The sequence below is a fragment of the Diceros bicornis genome, chromosome 13, assembly GCF_020826845.1.
Source record: "Diceros bicornis minor isolate mBicDic1 chromosome 13, mDicBic1.mat.cur, whole genome shotgun sequence".
NCBI lineage: Eukaryota > Metazoa > Chordata > Mammalia > Perissodactyla > Rhinocerotidae > Diceros > Diceros bicornis.
This window is the reverse complement of record NC_080752.1, coordinates 27,037,999-27,058,121: the sequence shown is the minus strand read 5'-3', so window position 1 is coordinate 27,058,121 and position 20,123 is coordinate 27,037,999. Positions and strand designations below refer to the sequence as shown.

Genomic DNA, 20,123 nt, shown 5'->3' with positions numbered 1-20,123 from the left:
ATCAGATAGCTAGAAAATACAAATAAAAACTGAAGCTGTAGTTAGCCCTTGGCTGACAGCATTAATAGATAGGAAATCGCAGCACACACCTCCTAAGACTCCATGGGAACACCCAAAGTTATTTTAAAATCGACTTGCATTTATCATTCTTTTACCAGGATATATATACCCTCATCACATTTGGTTTGGGCTGATATTAAATCGTGTTGTAGTTCCTGAACAAACAGCAAACAGCTCAAAGCCACAGCCAGATGCATGCTGAAAAGGACCCCAGATCTGCCCTCCCTGCACGCCCACCTCACCATGCTCGTCTCAGTGCCCGTCGGAAAGTAGGAACATCGTAGGAGAAATCCCCAGCAGCTTCATGGAATTTTCCTAAACTAATGGCAATGTTACTTCTGTGAATTCAGACACTTATCCAGATGATGAAGCCCTAACTTTCTGGCAGGGGGTAAACTCACAAAGCAATGACCTTAACTCAGTAAATTAATTCCAAAGCACAATTGTTTTCAATTTTCATTTAAAATCAGCCTTCGTTAATCTAGATTTAATGACATAGGAAATGGAAATTCCCTTAATAAAATAAGTTATGAATATTTATCATCCCATTTTACCTGAAAATTGAATAATTCACCAATTAACTTTACTATTAATTATTTAATGCAAAATTAATAAACTGCAAAACTCTTACGTATCCTTGCAGACCCTCTGGCACTGGGTAAGGAAATTAACCACCAGAGAAATGATGTAACTATGGATAATTCCAGACAAACACCGACGGGATATATGGGGTTAAGGATGGAATTTTTCTACGAGAAGCAGAACCAAACCACTTACTCATAAAGTGAAGGGAGAGGTTTTTTTCTCACCTTGGAATTCTGCACCACAGCCAAAAAGGACTCAAAGTTTGGCAATTATTTCAAGAGAATATTTCTCCCATGCATTCTCTGTCATCCATCATCATCATCATCATTGTCATCGTCAATATTTTTCTCACATGTAGGTGGTCCATGATGTAAAGCAATCACAGCCAGCAAAGCCCCTTGCCCCTAGAGACCACTTCCTTCCCCAAAACCTCAGTCAAGACCCCAATTTGAAGTAGAGGGATGGAACACGCAGGAGTACAGAACATGAGGGGAGGAAGGGACAGGTGGGGTGTAACACTAGCCAAATGCTCAGCAACTGACCTTCAAGGGGGACCAAAGCTTTGAGCTTTGAGCCGCTGAGCAACCAATTTGTCCCCGGCAGCCTGGCTCACTGAAACTTCTTCTGACTCTCCAAACTCATAAGGTCAGATTCTCCTGTGTCTTCCTAGAGGATGGCAGCTAACAGGACATGGATACTTTCTGACAGACAGTGCCTCTGTAATCTTACCAATCTTTAGTAATCTTACCATTACTAAAATGGGAATCTCCTGGGTTTCTCTGTCCTTCCATTCTTGTCTTTCCAGTGCATTCTCCACCTCCAGGGCAACCAGGACGAGGTTGTTAACCATATCAACTCATTTAACTGCCCTGTTCAAACCCTTCACCAGGAGTTCCTGCTGCATCCAGCATTATCCCTGAGTCCTCAGCCTGGTCTACACGGCTCTCTCTAACCTAAGCCCTGCCTGCTTCTCTGCACCCTCACGACCTCCGGTCACAAGGACTCCCTGTCTAGTCTCACACTCTTCTAATGCCTTCTTGCCTCAGATCTGCACAGGCCACTACAGTACGGCCAGGAGTAATGTGCTCTCCTTCTGCCCCGCTCATCCCACACACATGAACACTCACACACGTGCACTCACACCCACACAGGTACACTCACACACTCATACACACACATGCTTACACACTCACATACTCATACATGCACACACATGCTCACATTCACATACACATGCACACTTACACACATACAGGCACACTCATGCACACATATGTTCACACTCACATACTAATGCATGCACACACGTGCTCACATTCACATGCACACTCACACATACAGGTACACTCATGCACACATGTTCACGCTCACATACTTGTGCATACACACACATGCTCCCACACACGCTCCCACATACGCACACACGCACACTCACACTCATTCTTCAGGTCTCTGCCCAAAGCTCAGCCCCTCAGGAAGGCACCTCAACCATCACTGCCACCCCCACCCCCCAGTGGAGGGGCTGCCTCTCACTGCACTTGTCCCTTGTGGCGCCCTTCAAAATCGCCATTCTTGTAAATGATCTGCCTTGTTCATTACCACATCCCCAAAGCCCAGCACGGCGCCTGGTACACCGTGAGCAATCAAAAGTATTCACTGAATAAACAGATGAACGGAAGAGACCAACAACGACACGAGGGGAAAATTTGGTGTCACGTGGTCAGGAGTGAAAGGGCTCACATGTATCCCCATGGAAGAAGACACGCCCCTTCCCCAAACAGAGCTCCCGCAGGCCCAGATCAGAAGGGCAGCATCTCCCAAAGTCGGTGGACTGAATTCATTATCACAAGCCCGTGACACTGGAGGCAGAAGAGTGGCGGGTTTGTGTGTGTGTGAAAATCTGTGGAAATGGCACATTTCACGGTGCGGGCTGTGCTCCTGGGGAGAAGCGAACGCATCTCGTCTGCTTTCACTCCTCCATTGCAGATACGGTTTATTCTTTCCCTAATTCATTGCCTTTCTCTACGACTCTCCCCTTAAACCTGGGAGTGGTCTGATTTCCTGACCTCTCAGCCCAGGTGCCAGCTGCCCTCTTACAGACAAATCCAATTCCCCCACTGTCAAAGAGGTCCTGGGCCTGAAGAGCTCCCCCCAAAACCTGGTCCTGAATTCCTACGGACCTCCTCTGGGCGGTCATGGGAATCACAAAGCAGCCAGCCCGGAAGCACCTGGGCGAGTCTCTCACCCTTGGCACCACCAGGACTCTCTCCCCACACGTGGCTGCCCCAGCCTCAGACTCAGGCTCCCCTCTGCCCCCTAAACTAGGCGACTCAATCAGCAGTATGTTCCCCACCGAGTGAGGTCAGGACAGCCAGCACAGAAGAACTTATTTCTTCTTTTAGGTGGAATTTTCCTCTACCCAAAATGTTCCAATCTTCCATCTTATTAAATCATTGAATGAAAAGAAAGAAATTCTTCCTTTTTTGTAAGAACGTTTTTTCTTACAAAAGAAAACAATGACTGTAGTGAGAGAGGGTGTGTTGTGTGTGCATGTGTGTATGTGGGTGTTGTGTATTTGTAATGTTATGTGTATGCGTATAACTGTGTATGTGTATATTGTGTGTACATATGTGATTTATGTGCACATGTGTATACATGTGTGTATTGTATATGTGTGTACATGTCTATTTATTGTGTGTCTGTATGTGTGTAAGTACGTGTATATGTGCATGTATATGCACTTGTGTCTGTGCACGTGTGTGTCTTATGTGTGCATTGTATATCTGCACATGTGTGTATGTGTGTAAACACACACTATACAAAGCAGAAGCTCACGTGGAAAGTGGGATATGCTGTAGAGCTGGAGAACCAGGAAAGGTTTTCCTCCTTTGTTTTTGGTTGATTTTGAATTTTTTTAAAAGCCCCATAATAAAGGACAGTGGGAAATCTAAGAATAGCAAAGACATTAATACCTCCTAGCCAGACTGAGAACAGTGGGAAAATCTCCAGCCCAGAATATCCAGCTGATGGGGGAATTACTCGTTATACAGAAAATTATGAATTGCAAAACATGATCTATTCCGAGAACACACCTTCCCACCTTGCAGTGCCGCTAGGCACACGGGCAGCTCCCCTTCCCTGCAGCGAACAATGATTTATTAGATCAGAATTGATCCAGAGGAAATACCACAGATGCCAGTCCGGGTCCACTACAGAAATACCAGACAACACTAATTTTCCAAATCCAGGAGACGGGAGTGCAGATGCTAAGAATAAACTGGTAGGCAGCAGAAACAAAACAAGATTACAGTCCATGGACACTGACGGGGTAGGTAAATTCCTCTCCGTTTGTGTGAGCACAGTGCCAGTGAGCTATTTCATTCTCAGGAGAAGTCATCACAGCCAGGTTGTCCTGCTCTGAGAGGCCAGCAGGCGTCACCCTGGATGAGTAGTCTCCAGTCAGGGTGCCCCAGCACCCCACCTTGCTTTACAGGTGCCCTGATGAGAAGCACCCTGCCATGAGACTTTTGTACAATCCAAGGAAGACACCTTCATAGCCATGTAGAGATAACAAGTGTCAAGGCGCCATTGTCAGGTGACACGCATGGCATACTGGATGGCCCCAGCAGCACCCAGAACCCCCAAAATTCTGCCCAGGAAGAGCCCACGCCCCTTGTGCTGACATCAGGAAAGGCTCTGAACCAAGGGTGTTGCAGTGAAAAAGGCAGAGAAGGCAAGTGTTGGGGGTGTGGTGTTGGCTGGGGCTGCACGCCTTTGGGGCTGCATCCTTGCACACAAGGAGTGTGCACGGCTCAGCAACAGGGTTTCCTGGGCCCTGAGTGGTTGTGCATTTAGAAACCTCAAAACTGCATTGTGAGGTATTTCTTTCTACAGACTGAAAAAGAGAGAAAGAAAAAAGCAAGAGAGTGAAACAGCAAGTAAGACTGAGAGGGAGCATGAGAAGAAGAGGAAAGAGGACGAGAAAAGGGGAGCAGCTTCCAGTCGGGCCAGCTCCCATGGAGGCCAGTGAGGAAGACAGGGCCAGTTGACACGGAGGACTGAGCATGGCACCTCCAATCCAATGATAGTAAAGGGATGCAAACAAGTATAAACCCACAAGGGCAGAGCGAAGGGGAACGGAGACGAGAGGGGGTGAGAGATGTCAACACATTCTAGAGAGATGGAAAGCAGACGCAGGGTTGATAACTGACATAGCAGAATAGAAGCTAAAACCCACGTGCCCTAGAGGAGACACCATGAAGGACAAGCCAATTCACCTGCAGAGCCCTGGAAAGACTATGAATTGGACCCTCCCAGGGCCTTACATCCACCCCAGCAGCTGGGCAACCACCTGGCCTCTGCCTCCACTGGAGACACATTTATTCTGTGGAGAAAGGGACCCTGAAAGTCTCCAAACCTGGAGACAGCAGAGGAGAGGCAGGAAACTCAGATGTAAACCAGGAGAATTCATTAATTAACGGTGAAATTCCAAGCCCCTTCCCTGCCTGGTTCCCAGCCCACTGGCAGCCAAGCCAGCCCAAACCACCAGGCAGCACACTGACAGGATCCTTCTCTGGAGAACCTGAGGACATCTCCAGACATCAGCATCTGGAGGTGTTGAATCTCCTACTCCCCCACCCAAAAGCTGGCTGGCTACGTTAACAAGCCCTTCCCCCAGGTAAGGAAAACAGTGGATGGCAGAATGAGAGAACTAAATCCTCATTTAGCATAAGAGGAATTTAAAGGGTAACATCTAAAATGGACAAATCAAGAAATAGCAGAATAAACATATTGAGAAATCTGGAGGTAAATATCAGAACTAAAAGAATTGAAAGTGGCCACTCCTGGGAAATAGGATTGAGCTGTAGGGCAGAAGACTGCTATTTTTTTCTTACAAGCCTTTTAGGACCATTTCATTTCTTAGACTATGTGTATGTATATTTTTTATAAAAATAAAAATATTAAAAGAAAGGGGATGCAGGAGCCAGAAGCTGGCAGCTATCTAACCCAGGAAGATATGAGACACAAACATCCATTCCCCTTTCTCAGCTTCCTCCCAGGAAGGAGGCCTGGGACTTGCACTCCTGGCTCCCAGAAGTGAGGAGCCGTGATGAAAGCTGGCACGGCTGGTGGTGCCATGTCAACAAGCCACTGAGATCAGCTGAGGACACAGGAGGCTTGCTTGTCCTCTGATCACGAACTCCATGCGTGTCACAAACTCTCCCTGCCCAACTGCAAAAAACAAACTCTCCCATGTACAGGCTGCGCAGCCTGGAAACCTAAAGATGGCCTGGGTCTGCTCCCAGGCACCCCACGGTCCCAGGGACCCAGGCAGCCAGCACCCCCACCTTAGCCCCTTTCCCATGCGTTGAGGGGATTCAGTGAGGTGGCCTCCACTGTCCCCTCCTGCTTCGACACTCTGCATCCTGTAATTCCGGATAATGAACTGGAATCTGGGACAGACCCACTTCGATACGGAGGCTAGGGATTTCCCCACCACCGTTGAGACACCAGACATTTTACCAGGATCCAGGTCACAGCTAATTCCCTACCTCATCTGGAAATACATGCAAACTGCAAGACCCCGAGGCAGATGCCTTCCCGGGGAGCCAGGGCAGCTGGGGCTTCTTGTGAGCAGACACCACACCAGTGAGCTCCCCTTATGCTACATTTGCTCTTTGGTTAAGGATGATAGTTTGGACTTCATCAAGGATTTGCTCAATACATTAGGCAAATGCTGAAATGGATGTAACATGACACATCATTATGTTAATTTGATAGCAGGTCCCCAATTCAGCATAATGCAAAGGTCACCACATTGAAATGATTGCTGACCTAGTTTATTTTTTCTTTTGCAGTTTCAAAGAACAGAGGCCCTGAAATGATCTAGGTATAAGGCTGCCCTCCCAAACTCTGTCCCCCAACAGCAACCTCTACACACATACACATACACACACACACACACACACACACACACACACAGTGGACCAATCGCCAACCCCCAACTCTGCCCAACTGGACACAGAAAGAGCTACAGAAGCAGCTCTAGGAATCTTTTATTTAATTGTTGTAAAATATATGTAACATAAAATTTACCATTTTAACCATTTTTCAGTGTATCATTCAGTGGCATTAGGTACATTGACATTGTTGTGCAACCATCACCACCATCCATTTCCAGAACATTTTCATCTTCCCCAAACTGAAACTCTGTCCTTATTAAACACTTAACTCCCATGCTCCCTCCCGCCAGCCCCTAGCAACCTCTATTCTACTCTCAGACTCTCTGAATTTGACTCCTCTCGGTACCTCATAGAAGTGGAATCATACAGTATTTGTCCTCTTGTGACTGGCTTATTCCACTTAGCATAGTGTCCTCAAGGTTCATCTACATTGTAGCACCTGTCAGAACTTCATTCTTTTTTAGTTCTGGGAACTTTCTAATCATCAGATCCCAAATGGGAACTCCACATGACTTTTTTAAATTCTATTCTGGTCCCTCCAGCAGCCTTCCCAGGAATAGGGGCTTCCTTAGAAAAGTCCTGTTAACTGTCCCAAGGAGCAGATGCCCCAGAGGTGGCCAACAGGTCACTCCCATGTGCCAGTTACAGAGGGGCTGGCAAAAGCAGCACCAACTGCACAGAGACCAGCCTGGAGCCTGATCAGGTCAGTTTCTAGGTGAAGCCCTCTACTCACACACTGGCACCACCCCTGGCCCTCTCTCGTGGTCTGTGCCCTGCAAACCTGCCAATCCACTGCAAGTCCTCGCACTGCCCCCGCGCCCCAGTGGAAGCTCCGGCTCCTCTATACACAAGCCTTCCAGAGACAAAAAGAGACAGCATGACCCTGCCCTTGGGGAGCCCCCCCATCTCAGTGAGGAGGCGAGCCTTACGTACTTATGGAAGCTACATTGTCATGATTGGCGATAAAACGAATGTGGCCTGCAGAGGTTGCCAGCAAAGAGTCCACGTGTTCGGGAAGGGCTGCCAGAAAGAGGGACGATCCGCAGGACGTGCGGATTGGGCTGGACTTGGGGCACGCGCGGAGCGAGCAGCGGTCAACGGCCCCAGGGAAGGCAACAGGAGGGGACATGTGAGGTGTGTTGGGAGATGGTAAGCAGCCCCCAACTCTCGCAGGTACTCTGAGGTGGTGACTCAAAAAAAAAAATAGTGAAAAAGGTCGGTTGAGGCAGAATAAGGACCTTGACTACGGCACTAGAGTTTGGACTTTATCTCATAGGAAGTCTCTCAGGTTTTCAAGCAGAACAATGATGTAACAAAAGGAGTATTCTAGGGAAACCAGCGTGGCGGAAGGAGTCCAGCTGCAGAGGGCAGCGCAGTAGGAGCTGTTTCAATAGTCCGAGCCCGACGTGGCGGTAAGGGCCGAACCCCGGGCGGGAAACACAGGAAAGTAAGGATGGGAATTACAGTTTGAAACACTGGCAGAACCAGTGACTAGTCCACTAAGGGGACAAAAGGGAAAGAGGAGGCATGAAGGACAACCAGGTGTGAGCTTTGGTGTCTTTAAAAATGAGGTGGCTCTTCTGAGAACCAGGGAAGTCAGAGGATGGAAACAGCGGGAGACAGGGAAGGACGCAGAGGAGAGATGGCGGGTTTGAGATAATGATAGGACATCCGGGTGCCGAGAGAGAGACGGACTCGGGGAATGGTCCACAGAGAGTGAATATCAGACCCTAGAGTTCCTGGAGTCCTGGGAGGGAGAATATGGTAGGAAGGAACAGAGGACCCAAGACTTGGTGTCGGGGTGGGAAAGGTCCAGGCAGAAGAGGCACTGGACCGCTGGGGTCCAGAGAGCCAGGAGAGGGAGGGCGGGGTCTCTCGCAGAGTCACGTGGGTCTTCTGGAAACTCAGGTCTCACTTTTTTCTCCTTTCCTTCCAGACCCCTGCCTCTACTTGGCTGTTCTACTGCTTATTGACCAAGAAGCCTTTAGTGTTCATTATAGGAAAATTCTATTACTAGACCTTTAGTGCTTCAGTGTTAAGGTGCTATCTATATAAATCTAATTAATTAATTAGATAATTAATAGCATTTTTCAGCCTCCTTCTAAGCTGTATACATAGGATTCCTGGGAAGAAAGTGCTTTCAATTCCATCTTGAGCTTTGCATGTCCCCGGCTTCCAGGGAAGGTTGCACATTTCCCAGAGGAGGAGAAATAAATTACGGATTGCTAAGTTTTGCAGTCCACTTGCCTGTGCTCTGCTCGGCGCTGCTCTCTGCCCTACAGGGGAGTGTGCAGTTCTCCCGCACTGCTTGAAACTGGGGGGCTGAATCCAATTCAGGAAGGCAGCACAGGAACCCACCTACTGACACACCTGAGCCATGCTTGCCAACAAAAGGAGGCTTTGCCTGGCACCTGGGTCTCCCTGGTGGTCCAGAAGTCATGGAGATGGGAAGTGGAAAGGAATAGTGTGGCGCTATTTATTGGGCCCCCTCGGAATCACCACACCCACTGTGTGCAGTGGAGGAATAGCATAAAAGCTAAGACTGTGGGCTTTGTACTAGGATAATCCTGGCCTCAAATTCCAGTTCGAACACTTGCTGTGCGCCCTTGGACTGATCCTGTACCCTCTCTGCATCTCGCTGCCTGGCAGAGCTGTTGAAAGGATTTAAAGGCACAGTGCCCGGCCCACGGGAGTGCTCCAGAGCCCAGTACTAGGTCAGTTAGCTGGTCCTGGGGGGAGATACACAAGACAAAAATAAAATAGGGTAAACCCAGGTCTCTTCCTTCACAACACTCAGACTCATGTTTTCTACCTCACTCTCATTCACTTCACAAAGATTTTCTGAGTGCCCCAGCACAGTCCTAGGCACTGGAACACCCCGTGCCCAAGCTGGACCAAAAATCCCTCTCCTCGTGTACTTCATTTTGGGAGAGCGGAGGTCAGATAATGACGAGATAAATGAAAGAAACAAACAGGTGAAATACACCGTGTGTAAGATTTATCACCATCTGAGGAATCATAAAACAGGGAAAGAGGAAAGGCGGTCTGGCTGGATGGGAGGGGCACGATTTTAAATCGTGTGTTCAGGGAAGACCTCACAGAGAAAGGGACATCCGAAACACGGCTGGAAGGATGAGGTGGAAAAACATTCTAGACAGAGGGAGGAAGCTCTTAATTTGGAGATTCTAAATTCACTGGGTGGGGTGGGGAGTGTGGAGTTCCCTGGGGTCTCCAAATCGTATTATTATAGTGCTGAGCACACAGCAAGTGCCAAATAAAGACATCCTGAAGGGTGATTTTTCAAACTCCCATTTCCAGAAGGTCCCAGTTGCTGATAATACAATATGGGCCGTTTGAACATTCAGCATTCACCCGCTGCCACCCCCAAGGCCCCCAACCCTGGGAGCCTTCTTGTAGCACAGCTCATTATTAAACAGGTGAACGGGGCTCCTGGGACCTTCCCTGTAATTAGGGCAGTATCTGAGCAAGGGCTATATTTATAACCCCCAGCCATCAGCAAGCCACGGAGACAAGGAGTGGGTCCCTCTGCAGCTCCTATACCAACATCTATATGTGAACTGATTACAACAATTAATTTAATAGGGATTCCTCCACACAAACAATGTATCATTTTATTAGGAAACTCTATAAATGTCAGTGGTGCAATTCATTTTTATTAATTTTCTAAAATGAAATTAGCAGTGGTGGTGGCGGCAGTGGCAAACAGAAGCTGTATTGCCTTCTCATTCAGCAGAGTATTGGTGTCATTAATTCCTTAATACCAGGAGGCCGGTTTGTATGAACTCAGCAGTTAACTGCACCAATTAATTTCAATACTAGAGAAGGGAGGGGGGGATCCAAACTCAACTCAACAACTAATTTAGGAAGGTCCTTGAACAACCACAGCAACTTTTCCTCCTCCTGGGACAAGAAGCTTTCAAGTGTAAACACGGAGTGGATATTATAATACTAACGGGAAGCATTCTGTGTTCACCGTCTGCCTTTAGGAAAGAAATTCATCCTTCCAAAGCCTTCCAAAGAGACATTCCGGCAGATGCTGCCTGAAGTCGGAGCCTCCAGCAGGCCCAGGGACTGCCCCTCGAAGACAAGAGGAGTGGGGACATCCCGATGCATCAGCACAGACTCTCACGGCGTGCACAGCAAGGTCACAAATATTATCTCATCCAATCCTCATAACGACCCAGTGAGCAGAGGATCAACATCAACTCAATTTCATACATGAACAAGGAAAAGTAGAGGTTTTAAAATGGCTAAAATGACTTTCGTAAAGTCACAAAGCTATTGAGGGACAGAGCTAGGGCTCAGACCCGAATCTGTCAATATCTGAAACCCACATTCCTTCTCTTCTGCCATGCACGCCCGTTGTGCCTTGGGATGGGACGTCTCTTGGCTCTTTATACTCCAAAAAGTCAAATGAGTCAGGCATAACCATGAGTGACATTCACTTCTCAATTGAAATCCAAAACCCAAAGGCTGAAACACAGGGCAAAATCCCCGCCTTGAAATGTTCTCCTGTTTGCAGTCGGAGACGGCGGAAGCAGGGCACATGCCTGCATATCTGAAATCAGATGTCTGGCCTGGGACGTGTTCCAGAGAATCTCACTCTCTGGCTACAGAGAAGCTCTTTCCTTCCACTTAGATTCAAGGAGTGTTTCACCGAGGAGTGACGGGCTTATAGAGAGGCTGGAGGCTGCTTGAGATGAGAGCCGCTGTTGGGAGTCAGGAAATAGTGCAGAGGCAGAAATCAGACAGAATTCCTTCCCCACAAGAAACTAGGGCAGCAGTTCTCAAAGTGAGGTCCCAGACCAGCTGCATCCTGTCACCTGGGAACTTGTTAGAAATAACAGATGCTCAGGCCCCACACCAGACGTACTGAATCAGAAAATCTCAGGGGGGAGGGGCGAGGTCCAGCATCTGTATTTGAACAAGGCTTCCAGCTGATTCTGATGACCACTCAAGTTTGGGAGTCACTGCCCTGGAAGAAGACACTCCCAGAAGAAAGGAGAGATGAGTGTGCCAGGCCTTCCGTGGTTCGGGATATGGCTCTGCTCACCAAATAGCAGATTGTGTCACCATTCACTCTCCACTCACCCCCACCGCCCCCACTCTACGGAAGAAAGTCCTTCCTGGCCCCATTCTTATTGGACTTGGCCACGGGAATTGCTTTGGCTAATGGATTTGTGAACAGGAGTGACATATGATACCACATCCAGTGGGGTTTTCATTGTGCCTGCATGGATGGCCTTGGGCTTTTAAGTCTCTGCCATCCTCCGTGAGAACCAGATGTCCCAGAGAGTGGGGGCTTCCTCAGCCTAAGTCCTAGAACAAAAAGACACGTCGAGCGGCCCTGAACCTGACCCAAAGCCACAGCCAACCTACAGACACATGTGCAGGAAATAAAAATTTGTTGTTACAAATCACTTAGTTTGAAGGTTGTTTTTTTCATAGCATTGTCATAGCAAAAGCTGACTGATATAAGCCCTTTGATTTTATAAAAAAGGAAATTGTGGCCCCAGAAGGCTGAGGAGTTGAGGACATCCTGCAGAGGGATTCAGGCTGAAAGGTAAATGAATCAGAGCCAACCTCTAGCCCCACCTGGGGGGTGTGAATCTCAGGAACTAATCTCTCTTTCCTCAGCATCCTCTGACCTCCTCCAAAATGGAAATTTTTGCCCTCATCTAAAAGACACTAACCAGTAAAAACCTAAGCCTAATGAAGTAATATTTTAAAGTACCTTCTAGAATGAGTAAACATTCTAAAGGATAAGATCCTCTTTCCTCCATGGCTCAGAAAGGATGAACAGGTCAAGCTGATGGCCGAGGGGGAAGAGGACACATCCCTGCCCCTTTCCCTGGTCCCAGTTAACAAACCTGGAGAATTTGGTGCTTCTGTCCACAAGGAAACAGATTGGGCATTCCACCTTGTAAATTCAAACCCACAGCCCAGTCATCCTGTAAGCCACACTCCGGGTAACACTCCTCAAGCTAATAAACACTGGGCCCTGTCACTGCTAATAGAAAAGTTGTGGCAATTGGAAGAGAGTGGCCACATATTTCCGAAGCTCTATAAGGTAACATACCAAAAATAAAAACTGAGAGATGGGGAGGAAAGAAAAGGCTGCTTTAAAATAGACCGTAAATCCCAACTTCACCATTCTTCACAAAATGATATCACTCGCATTGGCGGAACACAAGTCGGCTGAATCTTCATCAATTCCCTCTATTCCCAAGTGGTGGGAGAAGTTCAGTGTTTGTGGCAGCTGCTGGGTTCAAGGACATTTACTGCATAATAAACTTCAAACTTAGCCATTGCTTCTGTTGTAGGAGATCTTACTACCATCAAGAACAACTTGACTTTCAGTTTGTAAAACACATTGAGATGAAAGTGAACAGTTAAGGTAGTTTCCCTTTTAAAAAGTAAGTTTCTAGAGAACACTGGTGGCAGGTGGGCACTTTCCCAAAATAAACTCCCCCTGACATTCCTGCCTGCCAAGACTTTCAAAGCACCGGGCTGAAGGATCCAGCGTTAAGCCATCAGGTTAAGAGTTCCAACTTGCATGACGGCAGCTGTGCTGTTTTTAAGCCAGCTGATTGCATTCACTCCCACGGTCTTAGGTGAATTAATGAGACCTCAATGTCACAAGCTATCAAGCACAACACGGCATTTTCAACTTGCTCATGAATTGACTGGTCAAATCAAGTAATCAATGAAAATCAATCCATTCACTGTACATATTTGAAAAACTGCAAGATCTGGGACATTACCTTGTCTTAGGGGATGTGGTTAGCCATTCTTCGTGTTTCTCAAATGTTATTAAATAAGCGGCAATTTCCTGAAACAGAAGAATAAAAAGATAATAACAACAATTAGCTCACGTTGGATCCTGAGAAGTAAGAAAGTTTTTGTTGTTTCCCAGCTGCTGTTCTCCTTTGCGAGGCTGGAACCTCATCTCTGCTGGAAAAACACTCGACTTGGACTCTCTTTCTATTTTTATTTTTTTAAGTCTTTTCCATTCAACCTGTCGTACAATAATAATCAAAGCATAGGTTTCAAAAGATGGGTCAGTGGCAAGGACAAAAATATTTCTCTGTGGGAAGAAAACATCAGACACCATTTCAGATTCTAAATGTCATTAATTTGAAGGAGGGAAAAACACATGCCAACAACAGGTCTCCACTCATGCAAGGTCATAATTGGGAAGTTTAGTCTGTCTTCTTCTGAAGCTGGACTAATCTTTCCTCATTGTCACAAGAGACGTTGCATTCTCTCAGCTTGATTCCCAACCCCTTGAGCCAAATCACACAAAGATTAAAAAGAAAAGAAAAGATAAAGCCATATTCCAGAGAGAGAGAGAGAAGTTAACCTTTCCCACTACTGATAACTTCATCTATTGAGCGGCGCTTCAGAAAGAAGAGCAATGTCAGCAGAGTTTAAGGCAAAGATGGAGAAAATGTGGGCACCTGAAGGTAAATTAAATATTTATAAACACAACATCACTGCAGATAGAATTACTGATTTATTAATAATTTCCATAAAAAGCCAGTGGGTGACATCAACATAAGTCATTGCTCCAGCTCTGAGGCATGATATGGCCCATTACTTCCAGCTCCAAACTGATCTGCTAACATGAAATTGGCAGGGATTGTAAGTTAAATTAAGGTTGGACTAGCACACATTTTCCTTGATCTTGGTGATGATACAGCATGGAGCTGCTGCCCTCGACTATCAGAAAAATGCAGAGAAGAGGCTTCCGTCTCAACTCTCTCTGCAGCCAGGGTTCCTCCAGGGCTCCTTGTGATGGAGCAGCCCACCGCCCAGAGGCTTGCAGCCTTCCTCTGCAATAGCCTCCTCTGGGTTTGGACATGACGGACTTGACACCGGTGACCAGAGGCGCTAACCTTGGCCTTGAGGAAAAAGAAGAGACTATCACCAAAACCAGGTAAGCAGAGCAGGTGAAAGTAGAAACCACCACCCGTGCCACACACTATGAAGGCCACAGACCCAGGGGGAGATCAGGGTCTCACATTACCATGGAAACTGGCCACGACCCGAGGGAGCCAGTGACCTGTAACCCAGAGCCCAAGTGACTTCTGTCCAGAAGCCTGGACCTTTCACCAAGAACCTGGGAAGCAGAAAGCTATGGCAAAAATAAAGTTGCCTCATTGTGCAGGTTTCTATCATTGATGGCAGCTAAAGAAATTGTAAAATAAGAAGCTGATCAAACAGAACATTGTTCTCGCTCATCCCTGAGCCTTTTCATAGTCTATTTTGTCTCCTTAGAAAATGCTTTCCCTCATGCCTCACCTCCTTTGGCTAGCCCTTCTAGCTATGCATGACAAGGTTAGTTGCCCAACCTATGTACTCCCATGGCACCCGGCACCTTCCTCCAGTGCATAGGACTTATCATTCTGTGTTCTAATTGCTTGTTTACTTGGATATCATCCCCACTGGACCATAAGCTCCTCAAGGGCAAGGAACATGCCATCACTGATGTATCCCCATCGGTGTCCTGGGGCACCCAGGAAGCACCTGATAAATGTTTGTTAGATGGATGGATGGATGGGAGGGCAAGAAGGCAGGAGAGCGGGCACTGTAGAAATGAATGTGCATTTATAACTGGGTATGTGTGTCTGTGTGTGTGTGTGTTCTGAGTGTGTGTGTGTTTGTGTATGTTTACTACTGAAGATAGTTGAAGCAAGAGCTTAAAAGCAGCAAGATGCAGCAGTTCCTAGATAAGCCCTTACCAATGATTTAATTAGCTCTAAGTCACTGTAGGAAGGTGGTATTGCATCACAGTTAAGAGTACACGCTTTGGAAGCAAACAGACCTGGCTTGGGGGCCAGCTCTGCCACTTATTAGCTGCGTGGTCTTCAGCACGTTACTTAACCTGTCTACACCTCACTTTCTTATGAACCTGACACAACACCACCTCATGGGGCAGTTGTAAGAAGCAACAATTGTTAACACACTGAGTGGCATATAGCAATGGCCCACAACCATAGTGGCCATTATTGTCATTGTAAGGTCTATATGGTGTGAGCCACCTGTCTAGAGGCCCCTGATGAGGTAGCAGGTACCAAAATGGTCCACGTCAGAAGCTGCCAGCACTTTCTATCCCTATGCCCACGCTTGCAGACAATGAATGGTAACATCACAATGACCGTTGAGAATTAGTTGGAGTCAATCCTTCCATTTATCTATTGATGCCCATTTAGTTTCACAAAACACTGAGAGCAGACAGTAGCTGGAGGCAGTAAGTGGATAAACTGAGCCACTTATTATATGTATCAGCTCATCTACCTGAATTTTAGGAGACTTGGTATCCAGAGGAATAGTCTGTGCCAACTGGAATGCCCTTGCCCAGGATCATGCTGAGAGCTAAGTGACGCCTTCTGGCCCAGAAGGATGGGGCCACAGTGCATCCCTGGCACCTCTACATTTATCACAGTGTTCCAAAGCCCCAGACACCCAAAGAAAACCTTCATGAACATCATCAGCCAACACTCACCCTAACTTGGCAGGCCCCCCTAGTGCTCACTGTCCTTCAAAGAGAAAAACTTCCTGGACCACTTATTGCATTCCATATTGACTCCACAAACATTTATGGAGCACCTGCTATGTGCCAGTCAGTGAACAAGACCACTAGGAAGCCTCCCCTCAAAGAGTTCACAGTCGAGTAGGAGACAAGTCAATGTAATAGTGCAGTGTAAGCACTATTACAGGGTCAACTGTCCTGTCAACTCTGTAGCTGACCCAGCGGGTCATCTCAGGTCTAATGAGCTGCTATGCAAGCAAGCAGAGGCCCTAGGGAATCACACTGATTTATGAACCACCTTTGAGCACTGGCCACTCCCTCCTCCACCCCCAAGGTAACAATGACACCTCCCACACAGAGCCCCCTTGGTGGAGCACCTATCACACTCAAGAGCAGCCCTTCTGAGCAAAGGAAACTGAATCCCCAGACCCAGGCTCCTACCAGTTGGCTGGGCCCTGGAGCTGGACTCGACCACCAGGGAATGTCACCATGTTGCTGCCTGGCTCCAGCCGGACTGGGCATGTCTGGTCACCTGTCTGCTCCCAGACCCATGGTGCCCAGTCTGCCCAGCCAACTTCTCTTATCTAGGTCTTGGCCCACCTCGTCATCAGATGGGTAGACCATGGGTCGGACTCTGCCTTCCCAATGCTTTGGAACTGGTTGGGGAGATGGATATGCACATGCCAAAGAACCACACAGAATAACAGATTCCAAATAGTATAGAGCAAAGTAAGAACTACTGACGAAATTCAGAGTAAGGAGAGTCAGCTGGGCTAGGAAGGGAAATGATCTAAGGGGAAGAGGGACTTCATCACCTGGGTCATCATAACCATCACAAAGGCTAACACTGGTGGAGTGATGTCCAAGGCCAGTCCTGCTTCAGGACTTTAAGACAATCTCACTTAATCTTAATAACAAACTATGACGTAAGAACCATGCCCATTTTACAGGTGGGGAAACTGAGGCACAGAGAAGCTAAGCAGCTTGCCCAAGGTCACATGGCTAGTCTCTATAGAACCAGAACCCAAGCCCATGCAGAATAGTTCCAGAGCCCACCCTCTCCACTACTGTTCTAAATTTCTTAAAGAACAGCCACGATGTGCTCAGATGGAGAAAAGGAAAACCTGCATGTGGAGAGTCATGCTTTCCCCAACAGGGGCTAACAGCTTCCTGCTCCCCACTGACCTAGGGTCACTTCATTGCCCCACCTCTCTTCAGGGGACCAGGAGGAGCCAGACTGAGCATCCTCCAGTGGGATGCTCTCCTTCCAGCAGGATCAAGCTCATTTCTACCCCAAAACCCTTGTATGATTCATAGGATCATCTACTTCAGTGATAGAGAAAATTCCTTATATCCAGGAACCGTTTGCTTAAAATGTCTTACGAGGCAGACAAAAACAACAGACAAAAAGAGAGATGCTCTAGCTGAAGAGGGAAAGACGTTTTGAAAAGAAGGCTCTTCAGGCCAACTGTCTGGCCTCCCCACTCTTTCCCTGAAGCTCCACCAACCTAGGGCTCTGAGGAAAGTGGAGATGGAAACACACGCCCAGTCCATCTCATTTTCACAGAGCAGAAAACTGAAGCCCAAAGAGCAGAAGGGACTTGCTCAAGGTCAGCATGTCTGTGGCTGGGCCAAGCTGGGCCCCAGGGCTCCTGACTCCCCGTGCATGCATGATCTCTCCCCACTTACTTGTTGCCTTTCAGACTCAACTCCAGCCCAGGAAATTCATAAGATGTTCAAATAAGAAAAGAGCATTCCGCAAAAAAGTGAAAACAGGGACTCAAACAAAATCGTGTACTCAAATGTTCACAGCAGAATTATTCATGATCGCCAAAAGGTGGAAGCACCCCAAGTGTCCGTCAACAGAGAGATGGATAAACAAAACGTGGTCTAGCCACACGATAGTAGGTTATTAAGCCATAAAAAGGAATGAAGTTCTGATACACACCACAACATGGATGAACCCTGAAAACATCCTGAGTGAAAGAAGCCAGACACAAAAGGCTGCTATGGTATGATTTGATTGATATGAAATGTCCAGAATAGACAAATCCATAGAGACAGAAAGGAGACTGGTGGTGGCCAGGGGCTGGACGAAAAGGAGAATGCAGAGTGACTGCTAATGGGTATGGAGTTTCCTTTTGGATTGATGAAATGTCTGGAACTAGACAGTGGTGAAGATTACACAACATTGAGAATATACTAAATGCCACTAATGGTAACTTTTGTGTTATGTGTATTTCACCACAATAAAAAAGAACAAAAAGAGAGTGTAGACATCCAGCTAGGTGTGGCATTGGGATAAAGAAAATGTCAGCCTTCCCTGCCTACAAAGTTGACCCTGCACCCCACAGGCCATGCCCGCATGCCCACAGCCTCCTCCAGCTCCCTGGCTCCCTGAGTATCTTTCTCTTCCTGGATCCTAAATACTGCACCAGTGCTGAGAAGAATAACTAGACTGTCAAGATGAAGGAATTCACCGCAGGCTCCAAAGCAAAGAGTGTCCAGCTTGCAGATTTTAAATGTTTAGTTTGTCCTTTAGATGTTCAAACAGAAAAACTGCTGCTAAGGTATGATGTCTGTGTGTGGCAGGGGCTCAGGGAACAGACTGGAGTAGAATCTCACAGGCCCTTTGTATCTGGTTGGCATCAGGTTTGGTCCCTGCAGACCAGGGAGGCGGGTGGGCCCCTCCCCAAGGCACTGACCAAGCCCCATCAAGAAGACCAGAGTGGGCAAGACCAGGGGGCAGCACAGCCCTGCACTTAGCATCACTGCCTTATCACAAACTGTTCGTCGTGCATCTCCACCATCCAAAGGCACGCTGATTGCTCACCATCCAATTGCGAGGTGGGGCTGGGCTTGACCACCCCCAGGCTGATGGGGTCTGATGGAGGACTGTCAAGTCCATCTTGGCGGTGAGCCTGCTGTGGGGGAGGAGGCTCAGGGTCATCCACGGAGGCTGGCCCCAGAACTTGGAGGTGAGAACGCATTGTGTCAACCTGGATCTCCTCGCCTCTTCCCACCTCAGCCCCCATTCACCAATACTGCCCATGTAATGGGCCAGGCCCTGTTCATAGCCCACCTCCTCCAGCGAGTCTTCCCTGCTTCTCACTCCACAGTGAACTCCAGCTTCTGGCACCTTCTCAGCAATGGTTGCACCATTCCTGGACTCCTAGCACACAGTGTCTTCTGTTGCTAGTGTTTATGTGCATGGTGGTTCTCCCTATCTAGTTTTGCAGGGTCCGGGGAGGATCTGAGTCTCAGTTCCTACATCACTGCAGAGCCCGGATTGGTTCTTGCATCCAAAGACAACGGTTGACACGGTAGAGGTTGAATGAAAGAATGCAAAGTTCCCCTCCAAAGGATGCAAACAGGAAGAGCCCACATCTGAGCCCACTCTTGCTACAAGGTGGGGGTTGTGGGGATGGACAGATAAAGGTGCAGTTGCCATGAATGCCCTGCGTGCAGAGGCTCTGCAGAAATGCTACGCGCTCCACATTCAGAAAGGCAGCGCCTGCCAGTCCATCAGCACCACAGCAGCACTGTTCAATAGAAATATAGCGTGAGCCACAAATGCGAGCCACGGGTGTGATTTTAAAATTTCTAGAAGCTACATTTTTTAAAAAGCAACAGGAAAAATTAATTTCATTCATATATTTTGTTAATATATTTTATATTTTAACCCAATATATCCAAAATATTATGATTTCACTAATTTAAAGAAAGTAGTCATGAACTATTTCACATTCTTTTTCGTACTAAGTTTTCAAATTCCAGTGCATATTTTCCACTTACAGTCCATCTCGATTCAGAGCAGCTGTGTTTCAGTCAGCGGTCACATGTGGCTGCCGTATTAGACAGTGCAGCTCTAGATATAGATATCACAGGAACCTGCAAAAACCAATGTGCCTTCTGCAGCCAAGCCCTCTGCATCCATGAGGCTGACATGGAGCCCAGCG

The 20,123-nt window shown here is 47.4% G+C and overlaps 1 protein-coding gene across 2 annotated transcripts in view; it reads right to left on the bottom strand.

Moving 5' to 3' along the window:
- The window catches only part of CAMTA1 (calmodulin binding transcription activator 1), an 864,246-nt gene that overhangs the window by 569,725 nt on the left and 274,398 nt on the right, over nt 1-20,123 (bottom strand). For both annotated transcript variants that reach the window (XM_058552798.1, XM_058552795.1), the window contains exon 4: nt 13,394-13,461. In XM_058552798.1, the coding sequence (XP_058408781.1) occupies nt 13,394-13,461 (68 nt within the window). The remainder of the gene's footprint in view (nt 1-13,393; nt 13,462-20,123) is intronic.